We start from the raw sequence: 26,370 nt of genomic DNA, 5'->3' as shown, positions 1-26,370 counted from the left end.
TCTCTTTTCTTTCTTGTAATTCTTTGATTTTGCTTTCTTGGAGAAAGACATGACTCATAGTGTGCATTAGCACTCGCCTAGGCAGAATAAATCAGTTGTGCTATAAAGGTCAGTCAAGTGTGGGATGGACTGAACCATTTTGTGTTTTTCTAAATATATATTAATATGTACAGAAGTGTGCTTTGGACCTCATACTTAAATTTGAACCATCTCATTCATCATTTACCTTTCTCTCGTATTTATTTCAGACAGTTTACATGTTTTCCTCCTGCGCCTTTTGTTTGACATTTTACCTCATCTTTGTCGCTCCATTCTTTGCATCTTCACAACGATCCTCACTTTGCTCTGTGGGTTGATAACACAAAGTTATACGTTTACAGCAAACATATCCAGCAACTCCCTGCTCTGCACCCATATAAACTTCAAGGACAGCCCTTCCTTCCTAAACAAGAAGTGGATACATTGATTTGATGAGGGACATCAGGGTCAAAAGTGTTTTTTTAATTACACGCTAGGTCTTTGTTGACAAAACTACTCAAAGATTTTCCATAATGAATTTTACAAGATTACAAGTTGTAATTTTTTTTATGTTTTTTCATTTCTAAAAATCTGTTCCTTCCATAAATGGTGAAAAATCCTAATCAATTAGAGACATATTTTGGCCTCATGGGGTTTCCCAAGGCAAATGGCAAATAATCCTCTCATTCGTTTCTTCTCTCACATTTATTTCAGACAGTTTCCATGTTTCTTTTCTAGGTTTTCTCCCTCACCCTTTTTTTGTTTGACAGTATATCTCCTCTTTGCGGTTTCTTTCTTTCTATCTTTACACCCATCCTAACCTTGCTTAATGAGATGATAACATGCTTACATTGATTCACACGTTTACAGCAAACATATCCAGTAACTCCATGTACTCCGACCAGCCAGACATCAAGGACAGTCCTTTCTTTGCGAACAGAAAGAGAACATATTGGTTTGATGAGGGATATCAGGGTCAATTTTTGAGCATAGCTGTGTTCATGAAGGCACCTAGAACACGCTAGGTTGCTGGTGATTGATTTCGTAATTGTATGACCAGATTTGCGGTGAGGATTGCTGTGCCCAGATGTATAGGGAGGGTTCATTGGGCATGTGTGGCAGAGGATCCTTGTTTGTTAGATCTTTAACTTACCCTACCAGCAACGCAAGGATGACAAGGATGAAGGGTTATCGAAGTTGACTGATCAATTGTGGTAGCTCTATTGCCGAGATATCTGCACTGAGTAGTGGCACCAAAGCTGAAGGGAGCCATCAAGCTGAAGGAGTCCAAACAAGCGTGGTTAGCTGTTGGGCCTCTGGACACAGCTGACGGGTACCCTTGGCAGTGACTGAAGCAAAAAATTTGAGTGTGGGAGGAGTTTAATCATAATACCTCCCCCAACCCATGACCTATTGAGTTTAACCTCCACCCTTCCTTCCTCTAAACTCCTCCTCCACAGGTATAAAAGTAAGCTGAAATTAAGCCACCTATGTTCAGGGCAGAGTGGAAGACAGGACGCAACTGGACTGAAAGAGGGAGGCGGAGTAGGGAAGTTAGACTGATTAACTGAACTGACTGCTGTCAGACTGCACTGCAACCATGGGAGTGACAGTAAGTTTGGATTAAGCTCGACAGTTTTGGATTGCTCAGGGTTGAATATTCTTGCAGTTTACTTACACATTAGCTTACATCTCTGTTAAATTTCATTTTTTTGACTGCTTTATCAACTGTGGGGAAACAATTTTCTAAATTATACAAACAAATTCCCTCTTCTGACAATAATGACACATTTTACTTCATTATGTAAAATCTGAAAGACAACTTTCCAGCATGTTTCATGTTGTATCAGTTTTATTTAAAACTTTATTTTGTGACACTGTGAAAACACACATTAATTTCTTTACAGCTTTAGAAACTTAAAACATATTCTAAAATGATGTATTTGAATTTGAATTCGCTGTTCTAATACTTAACAGCATATCAGTTAACAATATATTATTCTTTAATTGTTGACAATAATTCATAATTTAGTTTCATGCAACTTTCTGCTTTAACCTCCTAAGACCCAAACTCTTCCACGGCATGCATTTTTAATTTCTCTTTGATATTTGGGCTGATTGGGACCCGGTGAATGTAAAAACAAAGAATTACCAGATTTTTTTTCTTTTTACCTGATTTTTGTTTCTAAGAAAAATAAGAGCCACATATGAAGATATTCATTTGAAATTTCAATAGAACACTAGTGGATATCAGGCCCCTGTAGAGTACAATTGAGTATTTTGGTCTATCCATCCATCCATCCATCTTCATCCGCTTTATCCGAGGCCGGGTCGCGGGGGCAGCAGCCTAAGCAGAGAAGCCCAGACCTCCCTCTCCCCAGCCACCTCCTCCAGCTTATCCGGGGGAACACCAAGGCGTTCCCAGGCCAGCCGAGAGATATAATCTCTCCAGCGTGTCCTGGGTCTGCCCTGGGGGCCTCCTCCCGTGGGACATGCCCGAACACCTCACCCAGGAGGCGCCCAGGAGGCATCCTTGTCAGATGCCCGAACCACCTCAACTGGCTCCTTTCGATGTGGAGGAGCAGCGGCTCTACTCTGAGCCCCTCCCGGATGGCTGAACTTCTCACCCCATCTCTAAGGGAGAGGCCAGCCACCCTTCGGAGGAAGCTCATTTCTGCCGCTTGTATCCGCGATCTCGTTCTTTCGGTCACTACCCACAGCTCGTGGCCATAGGTGAGGGTCGGGACGTAGATCGACCGGTAAATTGAGAGCTTCGCTTTTACACTCAGCTCCCTCTTCACCACGACATTTTGGTCTAAATAACCCAAAATGTGACGCCAGGTCCTAGGAGGTTAAAATCTCGTTCGATTTTAGTCTTATTCAGAACCCCATTTTGTGACACTTTGTTCATAACAGAAAATGAAGGATGACTACAAACTGGCCGCAACCGCAGACCACGAGGAGAAGAGGAGCAAGAAGGGCAAAAAACATAGGGATACGGAAGACCTGAAAAAAGAAGTTGACCTGGTGAGTATGCAAATTATGTGAAGCCACTCTGGGATAATCTTTCATGTAGGTGTGTGATTGGCACAATTTAAGTATGACAATAAGGTATAAAGAGTTTATAACATGTGAAAATTTGTGTTCAAACACAAAAAGATTCTTATCTTAAAGTGACTCTGTTTTGAGTAACATGTAAAGTGCAGATGTGTTTTGTCCCCTGTGTCCTTCTGGAGGAATTTACAGGGACATTTTTTAAGCCTCAAATGACATTTTCGTCTTTCTCTCCCACACTCTCCTTAGGATGATCACAAATTAAGCGTGGACGAGCTTCACAGGAAATATGGAACCGACCTAGTCATGGTGAGGACTCCGAATGTTTGTTTTTGTGAGTGTTTGAGATCATAAGGACAGAGGCCAGAAAAGATCAGGCAGTCTTGAAGAACATCATGGTGTGCATGTAAATAATAGCATATAAAATGTTCAAGAGCTCAGTTAATCCCTATTTTCTCACCCAATATGAGCAGTATCTAGTTATGGAGTTCTGTTTTACTGGTCTAGTTTTACAACCCAAATTCTTCACATTTGAAAAACATGAAAACTAAAAGACTTTTAATCCACACGAGACACGAAAGAGCAAGTTTAAAGTTTTATTTCAACCGGAGAGAAGTAGGTGATAAATGGAGGGTGTGTGGGCACCAGCTGAAAAACAGCAAAGAAATGAGGGAACAATAGAGGGAAGGAGGAGCGGCTCAGGCAAATTGAACCACCAGACAGTTACAACTTTACACAGAAAAATGAGATTTTAAACATAAAGAAGGAAGAAAGGTTTTATTTACAGTCAGTGCTTTAGTTAATGAACTAGTTTGTATGTAAAGCAGTGTCATAACCTACATTATAGGCATGAATTCTAAGCAGTTCAAGTGAAGATATATTTTGCAAAAAAAAGTATAACTCTCTATATACGCTATTACTCTGAATGTTCCACAAAAGGCAAAATTAAGAGGGTGACAGGAACTAGTAAATATACCACAATATTACTGTTGTAGGACGTAACTGTAGTGTACTTCACTTGTACAGACAAGTCCTTTGAACTTCTGGAGTAACTGAGACACTGTTTTTAGGGTCTCTCCTCCTTCAGAGCTAAAGAGATCCTGGCCCGAGATGGCCCCAACGCCCTCACACCTCCTCCCACAACACCCGAATGGGTCAAGTTCTGCAAACAGGTAGGAGTCAAACATCATCACCATGAAAACCTCAAACCTGTGTTTTAACTCACACATTAGAAATGCAAAAAAAAGTGAGTACAGCCAGCAAAGCTTGAATGTTATTTCCTCTGGTTTCCAGCTGTTTGGTGGTTTCTGCATGCTGCTGTGGATTGGTGCCTTCCTCTGCTTCGTGGCTTATAGTATCCAGGCTGCCTCCGAAGATGAACCTGCAAGTGATAACGTAAGTGAATCTTTATCTAAATTGTTATTGTGACCACTAAGGATCACCTAACTCTCTCATTTCTCTTTATGTAGTTGTACCTAGGTATCGTCCTTTCTGTTGTGGTCATGATCACGGCTTGCTTCTCCTACTACCAAGAGGCCAAGAGCTCCAGGATCATGGATTCCTTCAAGAACATGGTCCCACAGGTGAGACACTGAAAGAAAAGCTAATATAACTGCAAAGTATTTACAGCTTCTAGGGAGCAGGAAACTGCAATATTTTTTTCACATTTTTAAGTAAAATTTTCTGCACTGATGATACATTTTATCATTTGAAATTTTGGTGTTGGCATTAAAATCAAACCCAGTTAATCAAAAATTCCTAAAATCTTTGATTTCATAGCAAGCCCTGGTTATCCGTGATGGAGAGAAGAAAAGCATCAACACCGAGGAGGTGGTGCTTGGAGATTTAGTGGAGGTGAAAGGAGGAGACAGGATCCCTGCTGATCTGAGAATCATCTCTGCTCACGGCTGCAAGGTCTGTGCCTCAAATACTCTTAATGCCACCAAACAATTTTGTAGAGCATGTGTTTGATATCTACTATTATTTATTTATTTATTTAAATGAGAAGAAGACAGGCTGTGATGTTTAGTTAGTTTTAGACATATAGTTTAGTTATGGCCGGCAACAGAGTCGAGCTCAGGCTTCAGTCCATTTACATTAGCTAATCTTGTGCGTGCAAGCTGACTGCTCAGCTGAAACATTTTTATGTATCCCACCAGTAAATCTTAGAAGTTACTGGCTACGTTGATTGGATGTGGTGGTCTTCATTCTAAGTAGCTTTTCTTGGATCATATCATAAACTGTTCCCATTTGTTCCTTAAGTTAATTTATTTTTTTACAAAAATATTTAATTCTGTGTTTTCATGTAACTGATCCCCTCACTGATCTTTGTTTGATTTTGTTTGTTGTCTCTCAGGTGGACAACTCCTCCCTGACTGGTGAATCAGAGCCCCAGACTCGTTCTCCAGAGTTCTCCAATGAAAACCCACTGGAAACCAGGAACATTGCTTTCTTCTCCACCAACTGTGTAGAAGGTAGAGTATGAACAGCTCGTGGCTGACAATTTAAATATGGTTTTTATTTGATGAAACAGTAGTTTAGTAATGTTTGCTGGTAATCCACAAAATAAGAAGGATAACGAAGAAGAATGAAATCATCCATTGTTCTGTGGACTCAGTGTCTCTTCTATTTTCAGGCACAGCCAGAGGAGTCGTCATCAACACTGGAGATAATACTATCATGGGCCGTATCGCCACTCTGGCTTCCAGTCTTGAAGCTGGAAAAACTCCCATTGCCATTGAGATCGAGCATTTTATCCACATCATCACCGGAGTGGCCGTCTTCCTGGGTGTTTCTTTCTTTATCCTCTCCGTCATCCTTGGATATAACTGGCTGGAGGGTATTATCTTCCTCATTGGTATCATTGTCGCCAACGTGCCAGAAGGTCTTTTGGCTACTGTCACTGTGAGTTTTAGTGTCTAATGGCATTCCTTTTAAATACCTTATATTTATTGATACAAAAAGACTGTGGTTCTAAAAACCTAAATTGTCTGTAGGTGTGTCTGACCCTGACTGCTAAGCGTATGGCCAAGAAGAACTGCCTGGTGAAGAACCTAGAGGCGGTCGAGACGCTGGGCTCCACCTCCACCATTTGCTCTGACAAGACCGGCACCCTGACCCAGAACAGAATGACTGTGGCCCACATGTGGTTTGATAACCAGATCCACGTAGCTGACACCACTGAGAACCAGAGCGGTACCTCTTTTGACAGGAGCTCTGCCACCTGGGCTGCTCTGTCCAGAATTGCCGGACTCTGCAACCGTGCCGTCTTCCTGGCTGAACAGAACAAAGTTCCTGTTTTGAAGGTGATAAACTTTCATTTCTTAAGGCTCTTGTGGTTGGCAAGTAAAGGCTTTGGTATTTTAAACAAGGCATAGGATGGAACTTATGAATCCATTTTACCAACTCTGTCTTTTTCTAAAAATCCACAGAGAAATGTGGCTGGTGATGCATCAGAAGCGGCCTTGCTGAAGTGTATCGAGCTGTGCTGTGGATCTGTTAGTGACATGAGAGAAAAATACCCCAAAATTGCTGAGATCCCCTTTAATTCCACAAACAAATACCAGGTAAATCATCCATACAGAATGACAAATCTCAAAAATGCATCATACATACTATATATGTAAGAGGAACTGCAACCACAGTCATGCTTTGGTTTGTGAACTTCTGTTTCAAAGCTTTGTGTTTAAATCAAAAGTCCAGTAAGCTAATTTTCTCCAAAATACCTATACAGTCTGACTTCTTGTTGTTATCAGTGGAGTCGTCCTTTGCTGACCAGAGTACAGTTTAAGGCAATAAACCTTGAAAGTATTTTGTTGTGGAAATGCAAAGTGTTATACTTCTTTGAAGTCCAGTGCCTGGTTCACATATACAGTTGGGACATTGCAATGTAAAGTCTCCATGAACAATTCCATGTGGTCACAAATAATCGGCAGGCACAGTGACATCTCCACCGATGCTTGCACTCACCGCTAGATGGTGAAATTCAAGTCACACTCAAGATCACCCTCGCAAATGTAGAACGTGTAATGAGGGCCTAAGTTTTGAGACCTGAAAACTTTGCATTTAAATCAAGGCTTTCTGTTGCCCCACAGCTCTCCATCCATAAAAACACCACCCCTGGTGAAACCAAGCATTTGCTGGTGATGAAAGGAGCTCCAGAGAGGATTTTGGACCGCTGCTCCACCATCGTGATCCAGGGCAAAGAGCAGCCTCTGGACGCTGAGCTGAAAGATTCTTTTAATAGTGCCTATCTTGAGTTGGGAGGCCTTGGAGAGAGAGTTTTGGGTACAGCTTCACTTCTTTTTATATCAGCATTTATGAACTGTTTGTTTACTGGAGAAAATTTAATCTAAAATGTACTTTTTTTGTGTCTTTTTCAGGTTTCTGCCACTATCACCTGTCTGATGACCAGTTCCCAGAAGGCTTTGCTTTTGATGCTGATGATGTGAACTTCCCCACTGAAAACCTGTGCTTTATTGGCCTCATGTCCATGATTGACCCTCCTCGTGCTGCTGTGCCCGATGCTGTGAGTAAATGCAGGAGTGCTGGAATCAAGGTATGCTAACTTTTTGAATGAACAGATTTTAAACTTTCTCTTTTTTCAAACTCTGGTCAAAACTTCAAGTTAAATATTTTTCTTATCTTTTCCCTCTCAGGTCATCATGGTCACAGGTGACCATCCAATTACAGCCAAGGCTATTGCTAGAGGTGTGGGTATCATCTCAGAAGGCAATGAGACTGTTGAAGACATTGCTGCCCGCCTCAACATTTCAGTTTCAGAGGTCAACCCTAGGTTAGTAATCTTATCAAGATTTATTTAGCTAGCTTTGAACATTTTTTGAGCATAAGAGGCAGCTGTTCAAATTAAATCAAGTTTGGCTAACGGAGGTTTTGACATCTGCAGAGCCTAAAAGGCTTTTACCATTAATTCATGCAAAAAAATAAATAAATCTTGATGTGGTTCTTAGCTACTGGCTTTCCTGTTTCTTCATCAGCAAGTCATGGTTTGTGTCTTCATATCACACACACAGTTCGAAAATAATATAATCCTGAATCAGTAGTCATCTTCGTAACTCAAGTGCAATAATACCTAATAAATGCTACACCTGTGATTCATTATCTGCAGTGGGAAGACAACAAGTAGATATGTTGTAAATGTAGCTTTTTGCTGAATGTACCGTCATCAACTTTTGCTGAGGCTGATGTTATTTTGTTTTCTGACAGAATTTTTCCCCCATCATTATCTTTTTCTAATATCCTTAACATAGTCTGTGCTTGGACACAGGATGTTGGATTACAGCTGCTGTTCGTTAATAGATGATTCTTATATAGTGCTTTCCTGCTCTACTTGAGTACTTGAAGTACTTTGTACAACATGCAACATTTATCCATTTATTCATGCACATTCACACACGAGCCAGCAACCTTCCAGTTAGCGAATGAACTCCTCTACCTCCTGAGCCACACTACTGTCATCCAGTGGTCCCTAATTTATTGTGGGAGTTACGTTCTAAAAATAACCTGCGATAAGTGAAATCCGCGAAGTAGCCAAGTTTATTTTTTGCAATTATTATAGATGTTTTAAGGCTGTAAAACCCCTCACTACACACTTTATACACTTTTTTCAGACAGGCATGAAGATTTTTACACTTTTCTCTCTTGTTTAAATAATCTCAAAGTTCAAACCTTGTAGAAAAATAAATATTATAGAATGAAACCGAAGGCACCCGCAAGTGACGATATTTCATCGACATTGTTGTGTTTGTTGGGGAGAAAACTACAGTACAGCACTTCAGAGTCACACTGCAAGCGATCTAAGATTTACGTAAATTTGACCAGCTGAACGCATTCTGTACCGTGCAGGAGACACTGCACAAGATTGATTGAAAATGGTCTACAGCCAATCAGGACACAAAACACAGTGCGCAGTTAAAAAAAAAAAAAAAAAAAAAGCATGCAAAATTGCACACACAAAAAATCAGCGAAACACCTCTGTACTAACACTGCTGCAATCTAATCTACAGGGAAGCTAAGGCCTGCGTCATCCATGGTAGTGAGCTGAAAGAAATGACCACAGAGCAGATTGACGATGTGCTGAAGCACCACACAGAAATTGTATTTGCCAGGACCTCCCCCCAGCAGAAACTGATCATTGTGGAAGGATGCCAGAGACAGGTGAGCATCGGGGGCGGCGGGGGGGAGAGATTCTCACAGACACAGTTTCAACATTGCTTTGTTTAAAATGCATATAAAAAATACTTTCTTCCTTGTCCAGGGAGCCATTGTGGCCGTGACAGGTGATGGTGTGAACGACTCTCCAGCTCTGAAGAAAGCTGACATCGGTGTCGCCATGGGTATCGCTGGATCTGACGTCTCCAAGCAGGCTGCTGACATGATCCTGCTGGACGATAATTTTGCCTCCATTTTAACTGGAGTGGAAGAAGGTAAGATCTATATCAAGACTTGGAAAAAAAGTATAAGTCCATAAAATACAAAGCTTTGCAGCAGCTGCTGAATTCCTTTTTCAGGCCGTCTGATCTTTGATAACTTGAAGAAGTCTATCGCCTACACTCTGACCAGTAAAATCCCCGAGATGTCGCCATTCCTCTTCTTCGTGCTTTTTGACATCCCTCTTGCCCTGGGAACTGTCACCATCCTCTGTATTGATCTGGGAACTGACATGGTGAGATTTTGCCTGATTCTGTTCAATTCAGTTTAATTCAATTTATGTAGAACAAAATCACAACAACAGTCACAACAATAGTGATTTTAGAAGGAAGAATCATCCACGCTGTTTTATCTTTAGCACATTCCTGGAGTTTAACTAATTGTTGTGTTATCTGGCCTCATGGATAAATAAGTTTGGTATTATCCACATAGCAGTAAAAGTCCATGTAAAAGGGAAGCACGTATAATGTAAACAGAATTGGCCCTAGCTGTGAACCCTGTGGAACTCCATAATTAACCTTAGTGTGAGAAGAGGACTCTCCATCTTACATGAAGAAACTGTAGTCCATTGGATGGAAAGGATTCAAACTACTGTAGCACAGTACCTTTAATAACAGCGGTATCACTAAAACTGTTTCTGTGGTGTAATGTGGTCTACATTGACTATTTGGAAGAACTAATTATTGACGTTAACTCCGATAGATCAATCGTAGGGAGAGAGTCTAAATAAATTTCAGTAGTATTAAAGCTTACTGTGAGTAATGTTTTTGACATTGTTATGAATGTTGTTTCTCAAATAGATCAAATATTATTTATGAAGAAATCCGTAAAGTTAATTATAGTTAAGTAAGTTGGGTACAGTGCTGAAAAGAAACCTGCGATTTTTGCTGTTTTCTTTGATCAGAGATGAATAGGAAGATGTCCTGGGTTTTTCTTAGATCAACAATCTCTTTTTGCAGGCTAAAAGAAGATCTCTTTGTTAATGAGGGGGCATTTCCTCTCCAGCTTACTGAATCTGTTCTACACAGAAGCTCAAGCGGAAGATGATGCATTCATGGGTGGATAATTTGTTTTTTCTTTTTCTTTTCCTGTGCCATGACAGGTCCCTGCCATCTCCCTGGCCTATGAACAAGCTGAAAGTGACATCATGAAGAGGCAGCCTAGAAATGCCCAAACAGACAAGCTGGTGAATGAGAGGCTCATCAGTATGGCCTATGGACAAATTGGTAACACATCGTTCATTGTTTAAACTTTAGCTATATCAAATCTGTTTTTAATACTTTTGTGCTTTTTTAAGTCTTGCTCTTCTTCCCCCTGCTGGATTTTCTTTGTACTGCAGACACTAAAATACCTTTAAATATCATATCCAAAATAAGTACCATCATTTGGTGAGGAAATTATTGCTTATAGATTGAATGCAATCATTAATTTAAATGCATATTACTTTATTAAATTTAAAGATTGAATTAAAGATGGAATCCGTCAGTTTTTTTCAGGCAAATCTGATCATTATTTAATTTGTTAATAGGTTAAGCGTGCAGCATTGTTTCAAACAATTAATGTGCTTTATTTTCATTTACCATGGATTTGCAGAGTATTGCATTGACATGTTATATTTGCGACTGCTTTCTTTATGAAGAGACAGCCACAGTTGTTATTTATATTTGTCATTAGTAAAAGCTGAAACCCTGTCTGATAAGCATTCTTTGATGTTTGTGCTTCTTTTAGGTATGATGCAGGCCTTAGGTGGCTTCTTCACTTATTTTGTCATCCTGTCTGAGAACGGATTCCTCCCCAAAGACCTGGTGGGAATCAGAGTGTTCTGGGATAACAGATATCTAAATGACCTGGAAGACAGCTATGGACAGGAGTGGGTCAGTCACACTAATGTTACTAGCTTTACTCTGGACTGTGAGAATTGTAAAACGTCTGTGTTTCAGTGGTATGTTTCAGTGATTCAGTGTTAATTTAGCTTTTTGCCCCCAGACATACGAGCGCAGAAAGATCGTAGAGTTTACCTGCCACACAGCTTTCTTCACAAGTATTGTGATCGTCCAGGTGGCCGATCTGCTCATCTGTAAAACCAGGACCAACTCCATTGTGAAACAAGGAATGAAGTATGTATGCACAGATATACTTGAGATCTCCAATAACAACTGGGACTTTGGAACCGCCATTTTTCCAAATAAAGCGGCAAATAAGTCCAGTTTTAACAACCTCCCTTATTTAAATCATTTCCACAACATATCAGTGTTTTTTTCAAAGACATAACTTGAAAACATTCCTTGCTGATCACCAAACCAGAGTCATGTATTCTCCTGGTGTTTAGCCAAGTATAAGATTGGAAATCAGATGAGATTAGTCACTGCTGTTTTATTGATTCTTAAATTTATTTATTTCACAGGAACTACGTTCTCATCTTTGGCATCTTTGAGGAGCTGGCTCTGGCTGCCTTCCTGTCATACTGCCCAGGCATGGACATTGCCATCAGAATGTACCCTATGAAGTAAGTAAAAACAATCTGATAGGTTTACACTATGATTTTCTACACTGTAATTATACGAATGAACCAAAACACTCAGCATTATTTGGCTACTTTAGAGAAATCGCTGTATATTCATATTGCAAAGATTTCCTATTTCACCAATGTTTTTGTGGCTGCCTAGTTTGCCATCTTCATTTATGCAAAGACAATCATGTCCTTGTATTTTATTAAATGGAGTTTTAGCTTTGTTAATATAAAATAAAATATGTTTGTTACTGTCAATTCCACTTTGTAGTAAAGCGCAGAAGCTGCGATATGGGTTGCTTTCCTCTAAAGAGAAAAAGTTAAGACACTTATAAGCTCATAGGCTCAGGAGTTCATATAATCTTCATATAATCTTGCCAAAGAATATCCAAGAGGACCATAAAACATTTGCATTTATTTCTTTACTTTTCCTGTGGGTGTTCTTTAAATGTTGTGCAGTATATCACAGGTTTTCTATGTGTGCATTATGACATTGAAAGGGATCATGTCCGTATGGTCTCTTCTAGACCTGACCACTAACAGGAATTTTAAGATCAGTACTGACACAAATATTTGGTGATTTCAGAACCGATACTGGCCAATATCCTTTCTTTCAGACAGAAATTCTGAACAGCTTTCCCTGTTATTTGTTATATGTAGTTATATATGAGTTCTTGATATGACAGTGATGTTTTAAAACAGTCTTTCTTTGTCGTGGATTGCTTGTTTATTCTCTGTCCGACTTTGTTCGGGTTAGCCGGGTTTTGTGTTTGTGGTGTTCCAAACATGTGTTGCCAACAGGGAAGTTGCAGAGTGCCCTCTGGTAGGCAAACTGTGCAACATCAATGGTCATAAACTGACTGAAGCTTTTTTTCTCCCCATGTCTTCCTTACTTTTTTTTTTTTTAATTGATCAACTGCTATATAACCCAATGCTGTTATTTAAGCCAATATATTGACCCCACTGATATATCAGCTGGTCTCTAGTCTGTTCTTACTGACCTGTAGCACTGAGTACCTTTTGTTTTAAGATTTTTTAGATGTGTCATTTTGCTTCCTCACCTCATAAATTCATTTTAACAACTGGTTGTCTATAGCGTAATATTCACCATCAAAGCTTTTCATGTGCTTTTACAGAACCTGACATAAGAATTTCCAAGAGGTTGAGAAGCATGCTTTTGTGTGTGTGTGTGTGTGTGTGTGTGTGTGTGTGTGTGTGTGTGTGTGTGTGTGTGTTTTTTTGTTTTTTTGGTCATTTGAAATTGAATCTTTGTCTGTCCATCCTTACCTTAGGCCATGGTGGTGGCTCTGTTCCGTCCCCTACTCCTTCCTCATCTTCATCTATGATGAAGTCAGAAAATATATCCTCAGACGCAGCCCAGGAGGTACGAGCTTCCCAGTTCTTTGTTTCACTTTCTGACACACCCAGGACACATTTTTGCCTGTAAACTCTGCATTTAAATATTAGTGTAGGGAAGCAAAGGTCATAATTTTTTACATTCTATCTAAAGGGTTTGAGAAACCACAAACTGAACATAAGAACAGCAAAAAGTATTAAGAGTGAAAGTTGGAAAAGGTTGATTATTCCAAGAAATGAAAATAAACTGTGTACTGAGGATCAGACTTCAGTTCAGAATTGTACAGGATGTAAATCTAAAAATATAAAACCCAAATACACAAACATCTAGCTCATCTAGGGTCATATCAGTGTCATGTGACCCTTTTAATGACTTCATCCCAGGGTGATTATTTATGGCCTCGCTCATGATATCCTCTCATAAGCAACCCTGAGACCAAACTGACACAGCTTCAAATGTCCCTGCAGGGTAGAGCTCCTAATAGCATCATCACCCAAATCATGGCTGCAGTTTATCTTCTTTATAATCTCCAGTCAAGTCAATTTTTCCCCCAATAACTGTCAGTAAACATAAGCAAAATCAAGTAAAAGTTTTTCAGGCCTTTTTAGATACTCCAAGTTGGCCACTCTATAATTTTTATTAGAATTTTTTGTTGGATTTGTCTGTAAAAGACAAAGGGAAGTATCTAAACTCTCACATTTGAAATGAAGCATCACACTAATTGTGTCTCATTTGATTTCTAGGTTGGGTGGAGCTAGAGACATACTACTGAGCCAACATGACATAGGCTTGAAGGATGTGCGTTTTTCATTACCATTTAATGCAATCTTACATTATTTATATAAATACATATTTATCAGTGTGTGTCACAATAAAGAACTTCTGTTGTACACTGAGGCTGCCTGCATGTTAGTTTCTTTTGTACACACTTTTCTCGTAGGTTTCTCTGTTGTGTCAGCAGTAAAAATACTGATTCAGGATGGGGGGGGGGGTTTCCCCGAAGCTTCAGCAGATATAGGACCTGTGAATCATTTCCACCTTTCCACAGTCCTTAGTTTGGTACAAGCTATGTGTCACAAATAAAACAGTAACATATTAGGACATTTTACAGTGTTTCTAATAATTTGCTGAGAGGTTAGAGACCATTTTGTTCCAGAGCACAGAGTATTTTAATGGGCAACATGTTGCTAATTTCTTAGATTTTCCATTTTTCCCCTCCCCTTCACTCTTTGTTTCTTTGTACTTTTACAACTGCCACCAACACCAGCACTACCACCACCTTTACTAAACATGGTTGAGTAGCTACAAAGAGTCATAAGTGTACTAGAAACACTTCCAACAACCCCCACAGGCCAGCCGGTGAGCCAAGCCTTCCTCCTCACTGCAGATTCCAAAGAACAGGAAGTGCACATGTTGATTTTGTGAGGAACATCAAAGTCCTTTGGTTAAAGGGCAATCGTTTTTTTTTTTACATTTTATTAGAGAAGTTAAAGATATTGTTGTCTCTTCAAGGATACAGTGTGTTCCAGGTACTCTGTGTTGCTCGCTTATTCACTGAAACCATCTCAGTTAAACTTTATGACTTTGCTTTGATTTCTGCTGGCCGCAGAAGTGCTGAGGTGGGGCTTCCAGTTCCCAAACCTTTTGGTTCCTGATAGCATATCAGTGACACCAATTAAATCATATTTGTAAATTGACTTTGCCCAGATTCTGAGTCATGGTAAAAAGAAAGTACACCCTCTTTTCTAAGGGTTTAAGGATCAGTACATAATAGAAAAATCTGGTCGTTACCAGGTTTTAAAGTTAGTTAAATACAACCTTCAATGAACAACAAAATATGCACAGTGCGCCAGATTATTATTTTTTGAACAAAGACTAATCCAAAATGCAGTTGTGGTTGTGTTTGGCAAATTTTAAATCCTGCTGAGGATCACATGATTGTCCAAAGGGCCAGTGAGCACATTCCATAGCAAAGCATGAATAGTCCTTTTACATGATTGTTCAAAATTTAATCACCTATTAGGTCTTCACCCTAAGTCAAGGTCACATTTGTCATTTTACAGACATTTTTCCATTTTCACAGCCTGACCTTCACGCACACTGCAGAAATTCCACCAAATCCTTGCTCTTCATGTAGGAACATTAATGAATCTGAATTAGTCGTTAACATAAGGTTCTTGATAATTCTGGCAAAATGATAAAAAATGATGACAAAAAAAAAATGTGAATCACCAAATAATTTGATGACTGGTATCCTGTTAGATGGTGATGATCATGATCTTCATGGTCATGATCATGGAGGGAGTGGTCCTACTGGTTGACTCCCACATTAGGAAGGCGTGGTTGGGGCTTTCCTTTCACCATTATGCTAACATCAGTGAAATGCTGGTGAATTCACTTATTTCCATACTTTTTATGTGTCAGGGTTACTACTGACCATCCTGAACTTTAACTTTGTCAAGTAGATTGATTTTTACTGGACGTGAATCTTTAAAAGCCTCCTTGATCTCTTAAAGGATTTTAATTGTCTTTAGTTTCTGTAATACAGTAAGTCAAAAGCACATCACTCTATTGCTCAGCTTTGCACATTTGAAAAACCTTGAAACTGCTATGGATTGTAAGCTGAATGAACTAGTACATCATCTAAGTTTCAATAAAGCACTGGAAGTTAGATCGATCAGGAAGATGTGCAGTAATACAGAACAAAGGGTTGTTGCTGAAAAGAACAGTGCAGATCTGTTCACCAAGATTTTAACTGTATGCACAGAGTAATTTGATGCACTAAAGCAGTTTTATTCCTCCACCACATTGGATCATCTATCTCCATCTCACCCTATCCCTAGCATTCATTTCTGTCACACCAACTATCCACGGGTCATTCTTCACATCCATTAATCTTCTCAGAGGTTTTACTCTTGTCTTCCTGCCTGGCAGCTTCATATTCACCATCCTTTTTCTAATATATCCATTATCCCTCCTCTGCACATGTCCAAACCATGTCAGCCTTGCCTCACTTTATCTTCAAATCACTCAAGCTGAGCTGTTCCTCTGATGTTCTCATTTGTAATCCTGTCCCAATGAAAATCTAAGCATTTTCAGCTCTCCACTCCTGACTTCCTCATGCAGTACCAATGTTCCTCCTTTGGCACCCTATCATATGTTTTCTGTAGATCCACAAAGAAGCACTGTTGAAAAAATCAACTGCATTCTCTGCCAGACATCCCCAAAGCTCCACAAGTATGTCATATTAACCCGCTGCCACTCTTCAGTGTGTTCATAGCTGTCCTTACTTCCTCCTTACTAATTCTCTGCCCTTCCAACACAAACATGGAATGAGTGGATGCCTGGCTGTTGGGGGCAGGATCCCAGGTAAGTAGAGCATTTTGGGGTCTGTCTACATCCATCATGATTCCCACTGTCAAATAGAGGGGCAGTGTCATGTAGTTAAAAAACAGAATGGAAAAGTATAAAGAATGTAGTCAGTGTGGCCAAAAGTAGTTATGTGATTTTACACGATCTTAAAGTCTATGACATAAAATTTCCAATGTGGAAAAGCAGCCCTACTGTACATTAATATTTTGCCCGCTGGAGTTTTAAAATATAGCGGCTAATCTACACAATCGTTATTCAATTTTAGTGCACTTGATGTCCTTCCTTCAAAGGAGAAAAAGACAAATGTTTGTCCGTCTGTCTGTTTGTTAGCAGTCTTTGGTTCAAAGCTTTCATTTTCATTTTCAGTTCAAGCTTATTTAATTTGGGTCAAAATGACATCAAGTTCACACAAATTGTGAAAAGCAGTAAAAACTTTACATTACCCACACATTTTTATGGATTGTGTTCAAAATTCAAACAATATACTAGGCCTTGAGGGACATGACTCCCTAGGTTGGCGAAACATTTGACCTTCACCATCGTTGTTAGCACTGAAGTTCAAAGTTGACCATAAAGAAACATTTCAAGACCATATCAAGTAATATATGATATGAAAGGGCATGGCAAGAGCTATACAACACTTTATCTGATACCTCAATAATGCTCTTTGCTCCATCAGGCATCTCACAGAGGTCTCCATGGTCCTCTGAGCCAACATCATGAATAGTGAGTCTTCATTTGGGTCCTTTCTGCTCCATCCCATATTTACTGCTGGGCATCAGCCTCTGCTCTTCCAGGTACCAGGCGCCTGGGAGCGACTCATCAGGTACATCACACTCAAGCAACATCCCTCTCTTTCTTTAAAGATAAATTTTTTTCTTTTTAAAATTTTAGAACACACTTTTTCATTTTAATTCTTCTCCGCTGTCAACCTTTTTAAGTAGTTCTTATTAACTATATTGCATATTGTTTGTACATTAAGGACTGGCATGGCAACTGACGGCAAAATGACAAATTTGACTCTTATGGAAGAGGCAGTTGACAGAGTGCAGAATGAAACGCATATGTTTATGTGACCATTATCAAGGGATTATGATGAAACATTTACCAATTAACCCCAGTTAACCAAGGTCTTTTCTGGGATTTCATGATGTTGTATTCTTAATCAGCATTGGTGGGACAGCAGTGTTTCCTCTTCATCTTTCAGTCATTTTCTATACTTAATTCCAATATTTAAGGTTGTCAGGAGCCTAAGGAAGGTATATTCACACTAAGTAAAGCACCACTTAAAACTAAGATAAACATGTTTTCGGTTTTCTTGAACACCACTGTTAAAAGGACTACTAGTATCATACTTGCTTATTTATCCTTGAAAGACAGAATTGTTACGGCATCACTGTGGCAGTTCATAGCTTTGCAGGTGTAAACACCTTTGTCTGGTATACACATCTAACACCATCTTCAGTGAGTTTCTTCTTCCCATTCTCCTTGCAGTGTTCACCATTTTGCACTGTGGTGTCCTATAAAGTCTCAATTCTCCTGCATATGTTGCATCTTGCCATTGATCCCTCACATCCTCGTGTTGTGGCTGGGCCTCTCCTTCGATTTTGAGATAGGTCTGGGTCACTCTGGTATGGTCAGCAAGTAACCTTTTCCCTCCCCTGACAGCTTGTAAGGCAGCGGTCCCCAACCTTTTTTGCGCCACGGACCGGTTTATGCCCGACAATATTTTCACGGACCGGCCTTGAAGGTGTCGCGGATAAATACAACAAAATAAAACTAGTACCGGTACCGAAAAAAAGATTTATTCATAACACACGTGAAAAGACCCAGGAAAACCGAGTTAACAATAAAAACGATAACAGAATAACGCTGAAAACCGATAAAAACCCTGAAAACCATACATTTCACACCTGAGCCTCAACTCTCGCGGCCCGGTACCAAACGACTCACGGACCGGTACCGGTCCGAGGCCCGGGGGTTGGGGACCGCTGTTGTAAGGTCCCTCAGATAGCTATCCCACAGTGGCCCACTACAGGACATGGATAGCCTAAAACAGTGTTTCCCAACCACTGTGCACAGATGTGCCGTGAGAAATGATCAGGTGTGCCGTGCAAGATTATCTGGTTCCACCTTATTGGTACTCGAAGCGATTGGTGTGAGTAACGGACAGAACAGTTACATTCTCTTCCACTAGAGGGCAGTACAACTACCTGCTCTATTTGGTAGTTGAAGTTATATAATAGTCATGCTGTGAGACAACTTAGTGCGTAATATCAATAGGAAAATATTTGAAAAGAAAAAGTAGACAATCTGACCTGGTTCCTGGAGAAAATTCCAACCCAGATAAGGGCCCTAGCATGACTAGTGGTTAGAAGAAAGCAAAAAAGGTATACTGGAGACAAACTGAGCCAATTCTATACATGGTGCACGGGGAAAAGGTATCAATATGCTTTTTGTGACATTTTTGTTTGGTGGTGTGCCGTGTGATTTTTCTAATGTGAAATATGTGCCATGGCTCCAAAAGGTTGGGAAACACTGGCCTAAAACATGAGGTGTACCACCAAAACATCCATGATAATGTCACCCTTTGTTTAGGTTTTATTTATTCTAGCTTCATCTGAGAGACATGCTTATTGTAGTAGATAATCAGTTCAGACAAAATAAATACAGACTATAGCTCGGAAACCCAAATCCCAAAAACAATAAACAGGATTATACGGTTTTGTGAGCAAACACTCGGTTGTCTCACAGATGGCGCTGTAGCTCAGTGAAGAGTGTATTTATAAAGCAGTCTGTTCAAAAAAGCCTCTGTGTCACATAGCACACAAACACACCTGCAGTCACTATCTGGGCGTAACCTCTTCCATATGCCTCCTGTGGCCTTACTGTTGGCTTCTCTTTGTTAGATCATTGTTGTGTTGTTGCCAGCTGTGAAGTCTAGCAGCAACATACACCATTCATTATCTGAAACTCTATGTTCTTTTGTAGTTTAGCAGCCACTCGTTTCTCTTTCATGGCTCATTTGTTTCCTCAGTCTTGTCACCACCTTTCTTTTTGCATTAGGAATTTCAGCCATCTGTGCTCTGTGACACTTCACTCTTAGAAATCATCCAAAGAGCATAAGTCATGAGTAGAAAATTTGAATGATGAGTAAAGTCATAAAAGAGACTTATCCACTCTGAGTGTTTTGTGGGCACATGAAAAGAAAAGATCCACCTCCTTAAAGCTAAAGAAATTATCTCAGTGTAAAAGTCAACAGAGCATAGCTCATTTCTAATTGCATGCAATAAATTTTAGAGGATAAACTTACCAAGTTTAGGTTGTCTTCAAAGCATTTGCCACTTTTGTGATGCTGACTGAAAACATAAAAGCTGGCAAAATCTGTTTGTTCAGCTTTGATACTTCTTTATGCTGTGACTTGTAGACTATTGGACAGTTGGGACGTTTCCTTGTCTTCCTGGTTTGTCTGCCATGTCTCGTTTGGAGCAGGTCACTGTTCACTGAATAGCAAAGCAACAAAGAAAAATAGCTGTGCTGCTCCAGTTTTGTGTTGGGAAGGAGGAGCACAACCTTTCACCCGGGCTCTTGGTTTATACATCAACTCTGATACTGCCGTTGTCCAATAGCTAAAGAGTGTGTGTGAGAGAGAGAAAGCTGGAGTGGAGGGTGGGGGGCAGTAAATGCTTTTGCAGCTGCTGTCCACTCCACCTCTGCTGCACCTAGACTCAGTTTATGGGCATACAGATTACTCTGTGGGCTCACCTTTCTGATATTCAGGTGACGCTAGGTGCTGTAGGAAAGAGGAGAAGGCCTCCAGTTTGTCTGCTGTGTTTTGTTTTGCTTGTGGAAGGGAGGCCGTGCACAGCTCTGGTATGCTCAACATAACTACAGAGTGCAGAGACAGTGTTTTAGACGACAGCAATAAGTGTCACCTAGAGGAAGAGCCGGTGATCCAGACAGCACTTTCACAATCACACTGCATTACCTAGTCTCACCGTCAGGCTGGTGGGACTGAAAATAAAATTATGTCACATGACTTGAATACATCACATTCATGTACCTTATAGTCAGTCTATATAAACAATGCACAGAGGTTTCCTTTAGCAGAGCAGCAGAGGAACAGGAAGATCATCTGTGTGTATATAAGATCAGCCCCGTGGGACACTGCAAGCTTTCCTCTCTGTTTCATTACATGTTTTTTTGCTTTAATAATAGCTTCTAGAAAAGTCCTTGTAATGTAATAATGTTGTTGGATCTGTGGATCATCACTACTTATTTTCACAGGCAGAGCTAGGAGGTTGAAGAGAACGTGACTTGAAGTTTTGTGGGGGGGTTTTATTTCTTCCTTTGTTTGTATGGTCATGCATACATATTCTGATGTGACCTAAAGACTTGCAGGGTTAAAGTTAATCAAGCATGAATTCACAGAGCAGGAGTTCTTAGATTACAGAAGGTCCAAAGGCATAAAAAGCTTACACAGAATTACTTGTTTTTCCAGTACTGTCCATTAGATGAGGCTAAAGAGTTATTTAAAAAAAAATGAACTCTGGCCCTGACAGCCAGTGAGTTTAAGGTTAAAAACAGCTATGCAGAAAATAAACATATTTAAGCCACACAACTTTTACCTTTGACCTCCCTAAACAGAACGATAGTAGAATTAGTATCACAAAGTAGCAAAGCATCTCATTGCATCATAATAAAATCCTCTATTAACAACATATTTCATTTCATTTGATTTATTTGTTTCACACATGGTTCAACAGTATTCATTTCCTACATACAAATCCTCCTAGTCCACATTTAGATATAAATTTTCAAAAAAAAAAAAAAAAAAAACCTAATAAAATTGACCATTTCTTAAATTATTAATTTAATAAAATTCTAAATGATCTAAAATAAAGATGATATTTTAGGAAAAGTCTTGTTTTACCAACACTCCACTAAAAAGAAGCATCGCTCAGTTTACAGTTGCCAAACACTGTCGCGTTGTCGTAACTTGTGTCGCTGAAGTCTTGTTAGTGTTATTGGAAATCTGTGAAAACAATGTGGTCCCAGGATGAAACATTTATGGCCCCAGAGACCAGAGGGAGCGTGCTCAGATGCACGTACAGGCCCGAGGACGGATCCTCATCCTTCTAATTTTGAACCTGCTGTGAAAAAGAAGAGCAAACACGTACTGAGAATGACTGAACTAATATAGAGACACGCAGAGCCAAAAGAAAGATCAAACATCTTTGTCAGGTGACCCCTGACATTTTGGCTCCTCCCTCTTCTCCATGCAACCAGCAAGCATGTTGGGAAAACCAACAAAGGATTCAGGGAAAGACAGTTGGAAGGCTTTTTTTTTCTTTTATCAGTATAAACAACATCTGTGTATGTGTGTGAGACAAAGAGAGGATTACATGTTTTTGAGCACTAGTTTTTATTATTATTATTATTAGATTTTTTTTCTCCTGAGAATAATTTTAGCTCTGATTCAACATTGTCCCAGATTGTAGTGCACGTCATGGCACTGAAATCATTTTTATGCTGGGAAAAGAAGCTTTTCTGAAATGATTGATTTGGAAATGTAGTTTTCTTGTTTGGTGTTCCTGACAGTGTCCTTGGGGTAGAGCACTTACACTTGGCTGAGTTATACACATGCTCGGTGAAATCAAGCAATCGAGAGACTGATAGTGTGAATGCAATAAAATAATTGGTTTATTGGTTTATTCACTGGAGGCAAAGGTTATGAAAAAGGCTGGTGACAGCACTGGAGCTGTTATTTATTCATTTTGGAAAATGATCCTTTATCCTGATAATTTAGAAAGATTAATGCCATTCTCATATGAAAATCAGGATACAATGTAATATTTGGGCATTAAGACTGGAGGCTGGTGAAAACAAGTAGTCAAAAGCACATAGTGCCTGTCCAACAAAGCCCTTACAGCATGCAACTACCCTGCAAACTTGTTTCTACCCTTTTTTTTAAATGGACTTTATTAGTGGACACAGCGACATTATTTCTTCTACCCTTGTTTTTCTACTAGGAGGAACTAATCATCTGGTGTCACATTATCTTCATTTTAATCACCCAGAATACTCCAAAAAGTTTGTGCGTCTGTGTTCAACAAACTTAGAGCCACTCACAGTGGATGTAAGAAGGCAAACCAACTCAAAGCCATTATCAGCCATAACATTTACAGGTAGAGGGCAGTGAAATAAAGGTGTGTAATGATGGAGAGTGTCAAATGATATTGATGTACAGATATTGTTTTATTAGAACAAGAGTTAGTGCAGTTCTAATTAATTTGAAAGTCAATATTTAGTGTGACCACCTTTATTTTTCAGGACAGTCTGAACTCTCTTAGGCAGCTTTCTTGTCATGTCTTTAAGTCATCTTCAGGAATAGTTCTCCAGGCTTCTTGAAGGACATTCAAAGCTCTTCTTTGGATGTTTCTGCCTTTTGTTCTGTTCTCTGTCAACATGATCCCACACTGCTTCCATAATGTTGAGGTCCGGACTCTGGGGAGGCCAATCCATGACTGATAGTGTTCCACTGTGTGTTTTTCTATCCAGGTACAATTTTACTGCATTGACAGTGTGTTTTGGATCAATGACATGATGAAAAACGAAGCCGTTACCAATCAGGTGCTTTCCAGATAGTATTACATGGTGCATCAAAATCTGATGGTACTTTTCTGCATTTAGAAATCTGTCAGTTTTAACAAGATGCAACACCACTGACTGAAATGCAGCTCAAACCATGACAGAGCCTCCACCGTGTTTTACAGATGGCTGTAGACACTCACTGTTGTACATGATCTCTTTCGAACATATTGATGACGATTTGTTCTTTGTTAAGTTGTCTGTGATGTCTAGACACAGCACAGAGTTGCATTAGGTGATGTTTGAGGGAGTCATAGGTCAGTGTTAGGCATAGTTCTTAGGTAGCTTACAAACAAAACAAAAAAATCCCTCTGAAAATAGTCTGGATTGGACAGATAATGAATGAAAACGCAACCTTTGGAAAACCTGGAGAACTATTGCTCAAGAGGACTTGACAAAGTGACAAGAATGTTTGGCTGCTTGGAAGCAAAATACAGAGAAATGGAGTGTGACTCAAGACTTTGTACAGAAGTCTCTGTTTTTTGCTAAGTGGGCCTCAAACTTGTGGTGTTCAGGTTATAGAACAGTTTGTCCAGCTTCTAACTGAAGCCAGCACTTCTCACATTCCCGTCCACAAAACTGAGCATCAAGCAGAATTTCCCTTTCCCACAGTTTGGCCTGCAGTGGTTTAGCTTGTCTTAAAAGTAAAAGATCATCTTGTCATATTATTACATTTTCCTGAGTCTGATTTGTAGAGGATTTGTGTTTGAAAATCCTGTTTGTTGTCTTGTTTACATTTAATCAAAACTGACTCTTGAGGGTTAATATCTCACAGCTACATAACAGGCGTAACTCTGAAGTGCAGGTAATGTTTTTATCGTGGGTAAACTCAGACCTGTATTTTGTGTTCTGCTTCATAGAGCTGGTACAGTCCAATCCTGAATTTGGCTCTGTGTTGTGTTTACTTTAATAATGACGGTCAGATGTTGCCTCGGATAAATATTACATTACTTTTTGGGATCAGAAGCAGATGTGGAGAACATTCACACAATCCCTGCTTAAGGCAGAAAAGTACAGCACTGCGTCCTCTCTTCCCACCTTGAAAAACTATGTGGATGAGCCAGTTTTCAAGTTTGCAGTATTCACTCACCGGTCAGTTTGTTAGGTACACCTTGCTAATGCTGGGTTAAACCTCCTAAAGTCTTCAGAGCTCTCTTAATTTGTCGTGGCACAGATTCAACAAGGTGCTGGAAGCATTCCTCTGAGATTTTTGTCCATGTTGACATGACATCATCACACAGTTGCTGCAGATTTGATGTGAATCTCCTGTTCCACCCAATCTCCTGTTTCTGTTCCTCCCAAAGGTGCTTTATTGGATTGAGATCTGGTGACTGTGGAGGTCATTTGAGTACAGTGAACTCATTGTTATGTTTTAGAAACCGGTTTGAGATGACTGAGATGGTACATTGTGGTCATAAAGGGATGGACATGGTCAGCAACAAAACTCAGTTAGGTTCAGTTGCTGCTAAGGACTAGAAGTGCGCCAATAAAAGCCCCCATCTTTTTTAAATGTTTTTTTTCAATGCATTAGCTGAAAAAAAAGAGCATTTGGGTTATTAAAATCTCCAGAGTAACAAGTTTGTGTAAAAGTGAGATAAATGTAGTCAAGTTCAAATTTATAATCTTTTTAAAAGTGAATCTGAGTGCACATTTGGCATTACCAGTAAAATTTAGTTAAAAGGATTTTCAAAATTTGGCTGACTTTCCAAAATAAGGTTTACAGCTTGTAGCAGATAAATGGAATATATATATATAATTTCATTAATGGGTCCATCCATGGTGCCATCACCGTGATCGGTGTTTCTAACGCTTCCCACCGATGCACTGAAACAAATAACATTATGCAAACAGTAAGAAGAAAGAAAATGTTCAGTGTCTTTATATTCAAGCATTACCTTTTACTTTGTTCAGTAGGATTAATCTAAATATTATGAAATTATTTAGATTTATTTGCATCTCTTTTGTTTGCATCATTGTAGTAATCCTCTCTTCCATCCATATGTTGCAGTACATTTTACACTCATGACAGTCTGCTGATGTGGGTTTTTTTTCACTTCTGTGAATAATGTGAGGTGTTACTTGTAGAAGTCAGCCACCCTGAGCGCAGCAGAGTGATTTTACTGGAGTCAAATAATGTACAAAAAAAATGCCTTTAACAGCAGATGTGGATGCAAATTTCATATGATGACAAACACAGAGACTCTCTTGGATGTTATGACAGATGTGAGAGGAGCAGTACATGCTGTCGCACCTCTAGGTTGCTGGCCATCTGCTACAGTATATTATAGAAGCTAAAAAAGGAAAAGCTAAAGCTATAAGAGCCAGCTATAAACCACTGGCCTTGGTATGAGCAACAGATCAAAGCAGTTTGTAAAAAAGAAAAAAGGGATGGATGTTATCAAATGAACTTATACAAATAGATGTATCTTAGTATAACATATTGTAAGTTGTATGTTTTTATTTATTGCAGTTTTGGGGAAATTAAACTAATTCCTTGCATTATGACAATAATTTTTGTATTAAAGAAAAGCAAAGTTTTTCTTTATATATGCTGTCCATTAAAGCTCTTAGAAAGAAAATCAAAATCAACAAAAATTACTTCCAATTATTGTTAATCAGTAATAATTTATCTTGTTTTTCTGTTTAACGAGCAGTGGGAATTCATCTACTGGCCAAAAGATATGTCACCATTAAGTGGAAGAGGTCAGTAGAGGGAGCAGAAAGCGTCGCAGTTAGGATCCTCGTTACACCTAATTATTAATGTTTTTGTTTTTTTAACTTTTGTTTGGCACCAGATTAGTACAGTGGCCCTGTGAAACAAAACACTACAACAAATAAAAAGTAGCAAAACAGGAAAAACAAAAAAAGGTGTTTTTGCTCCGTAGAAACATTATGTAAAATTTGTTTGTATTTGCTGAATAGACAGATCTCCCAAATCTTAGTACATCTGTTACACCTC

The 26,370-nt window shown here is 39.4% G+C and overlaps 2 protein-coding genes across 2 annotated transcripts in view; both read left to right on the top strand.

Moving 5' to 3' along the window:
- Positions 1 to 1,503: 1,503 nt before the first annotated feature.
- Positions 1,504 to 14,285, top strand: LOC116312246 (sodium/potassium-transporting ATPase subunit alpha-1-like). Its single transcript, XM_031729619.2, has 23 exons — positions 1,504 to 1,630; positions 2,935 to 3,045; positions 3,322 to 3,381; positions 4,143 to 4,244; positions 4,366 to 4,467; positions 4,542 to 4,655; positions 4,852 to 4,986; positions 5,429 to 5,546; positions 5,708 to 5,976; positions 6,069 to 6,377; positions 6,504 to 6,638; positions 7,167 to 7,359; positions 7,455 to 7,630; positions 7,731 to 7,867; positions 9,099 to 9,249; positions 9,350 to 9,518; positions 9,603 to 9,757; positions 10,625 to 10,748; positions 11,251 to 11,396; positions 11,509 to 11,639; positions 11,927 to 12,028; positions 13,324 to 13,415; positions 14,132 to 14,285. The coding sequence occupies exons 1-23, from the start codon at positions 1,619 to 1,621 to the stop codon at positions 14,158 to 14,160; spliced, it is 3,072 nt and encodes a 1,023-aa protein (XP_031585479.2). The 5' UTR covers positions 1,504 to 1,618; the 3' UTR covers positions 14,161 to 14,285.
- A 1,414-nt stretch (positions 14,286 to 15,699) lies between these two features.
- Positions 15,700 to 26,370, top strand: part of LOC116312248 (sodium/potassium-transporting ATPase subunit alpha-1-like) — a 53,972-nt gene continuing 43,301 nt past the window's right edge. Inside the window, exons 1-2 of the mRNA XM_039607271.1 lie at positions 15,700 to 16,757; positions 17,440 to 17,586. The gene's annotated coding sequence lies outside the window, so the exon portion shown is untranslated. The remainder of the gene's footprint in view (positions 16,758 to 17,439; positions 17,587 to 26,370) is intronic.

The sequence above is a fragment of the Oreochromis aureus genome, linkage group 23 (genome assembly GCF_013358895.1).
Source record: "Oreochromis aureus strain Israel breed Guangdong linkage group 23, ZZ_aureus, whole genome shotgun sequence".
Lineage (NCBI taxonomy): Eukaryota > Metazoa > Chordata > Actinopteri > Cichliformes > Cichlidae > Oreochromis > Oreochromis aureus.
The sequence above is the reverse complement of the archived record's forward strand: the minus strand, read 5'-3'. Positions and strand labels throughout refer to the sequence as shown.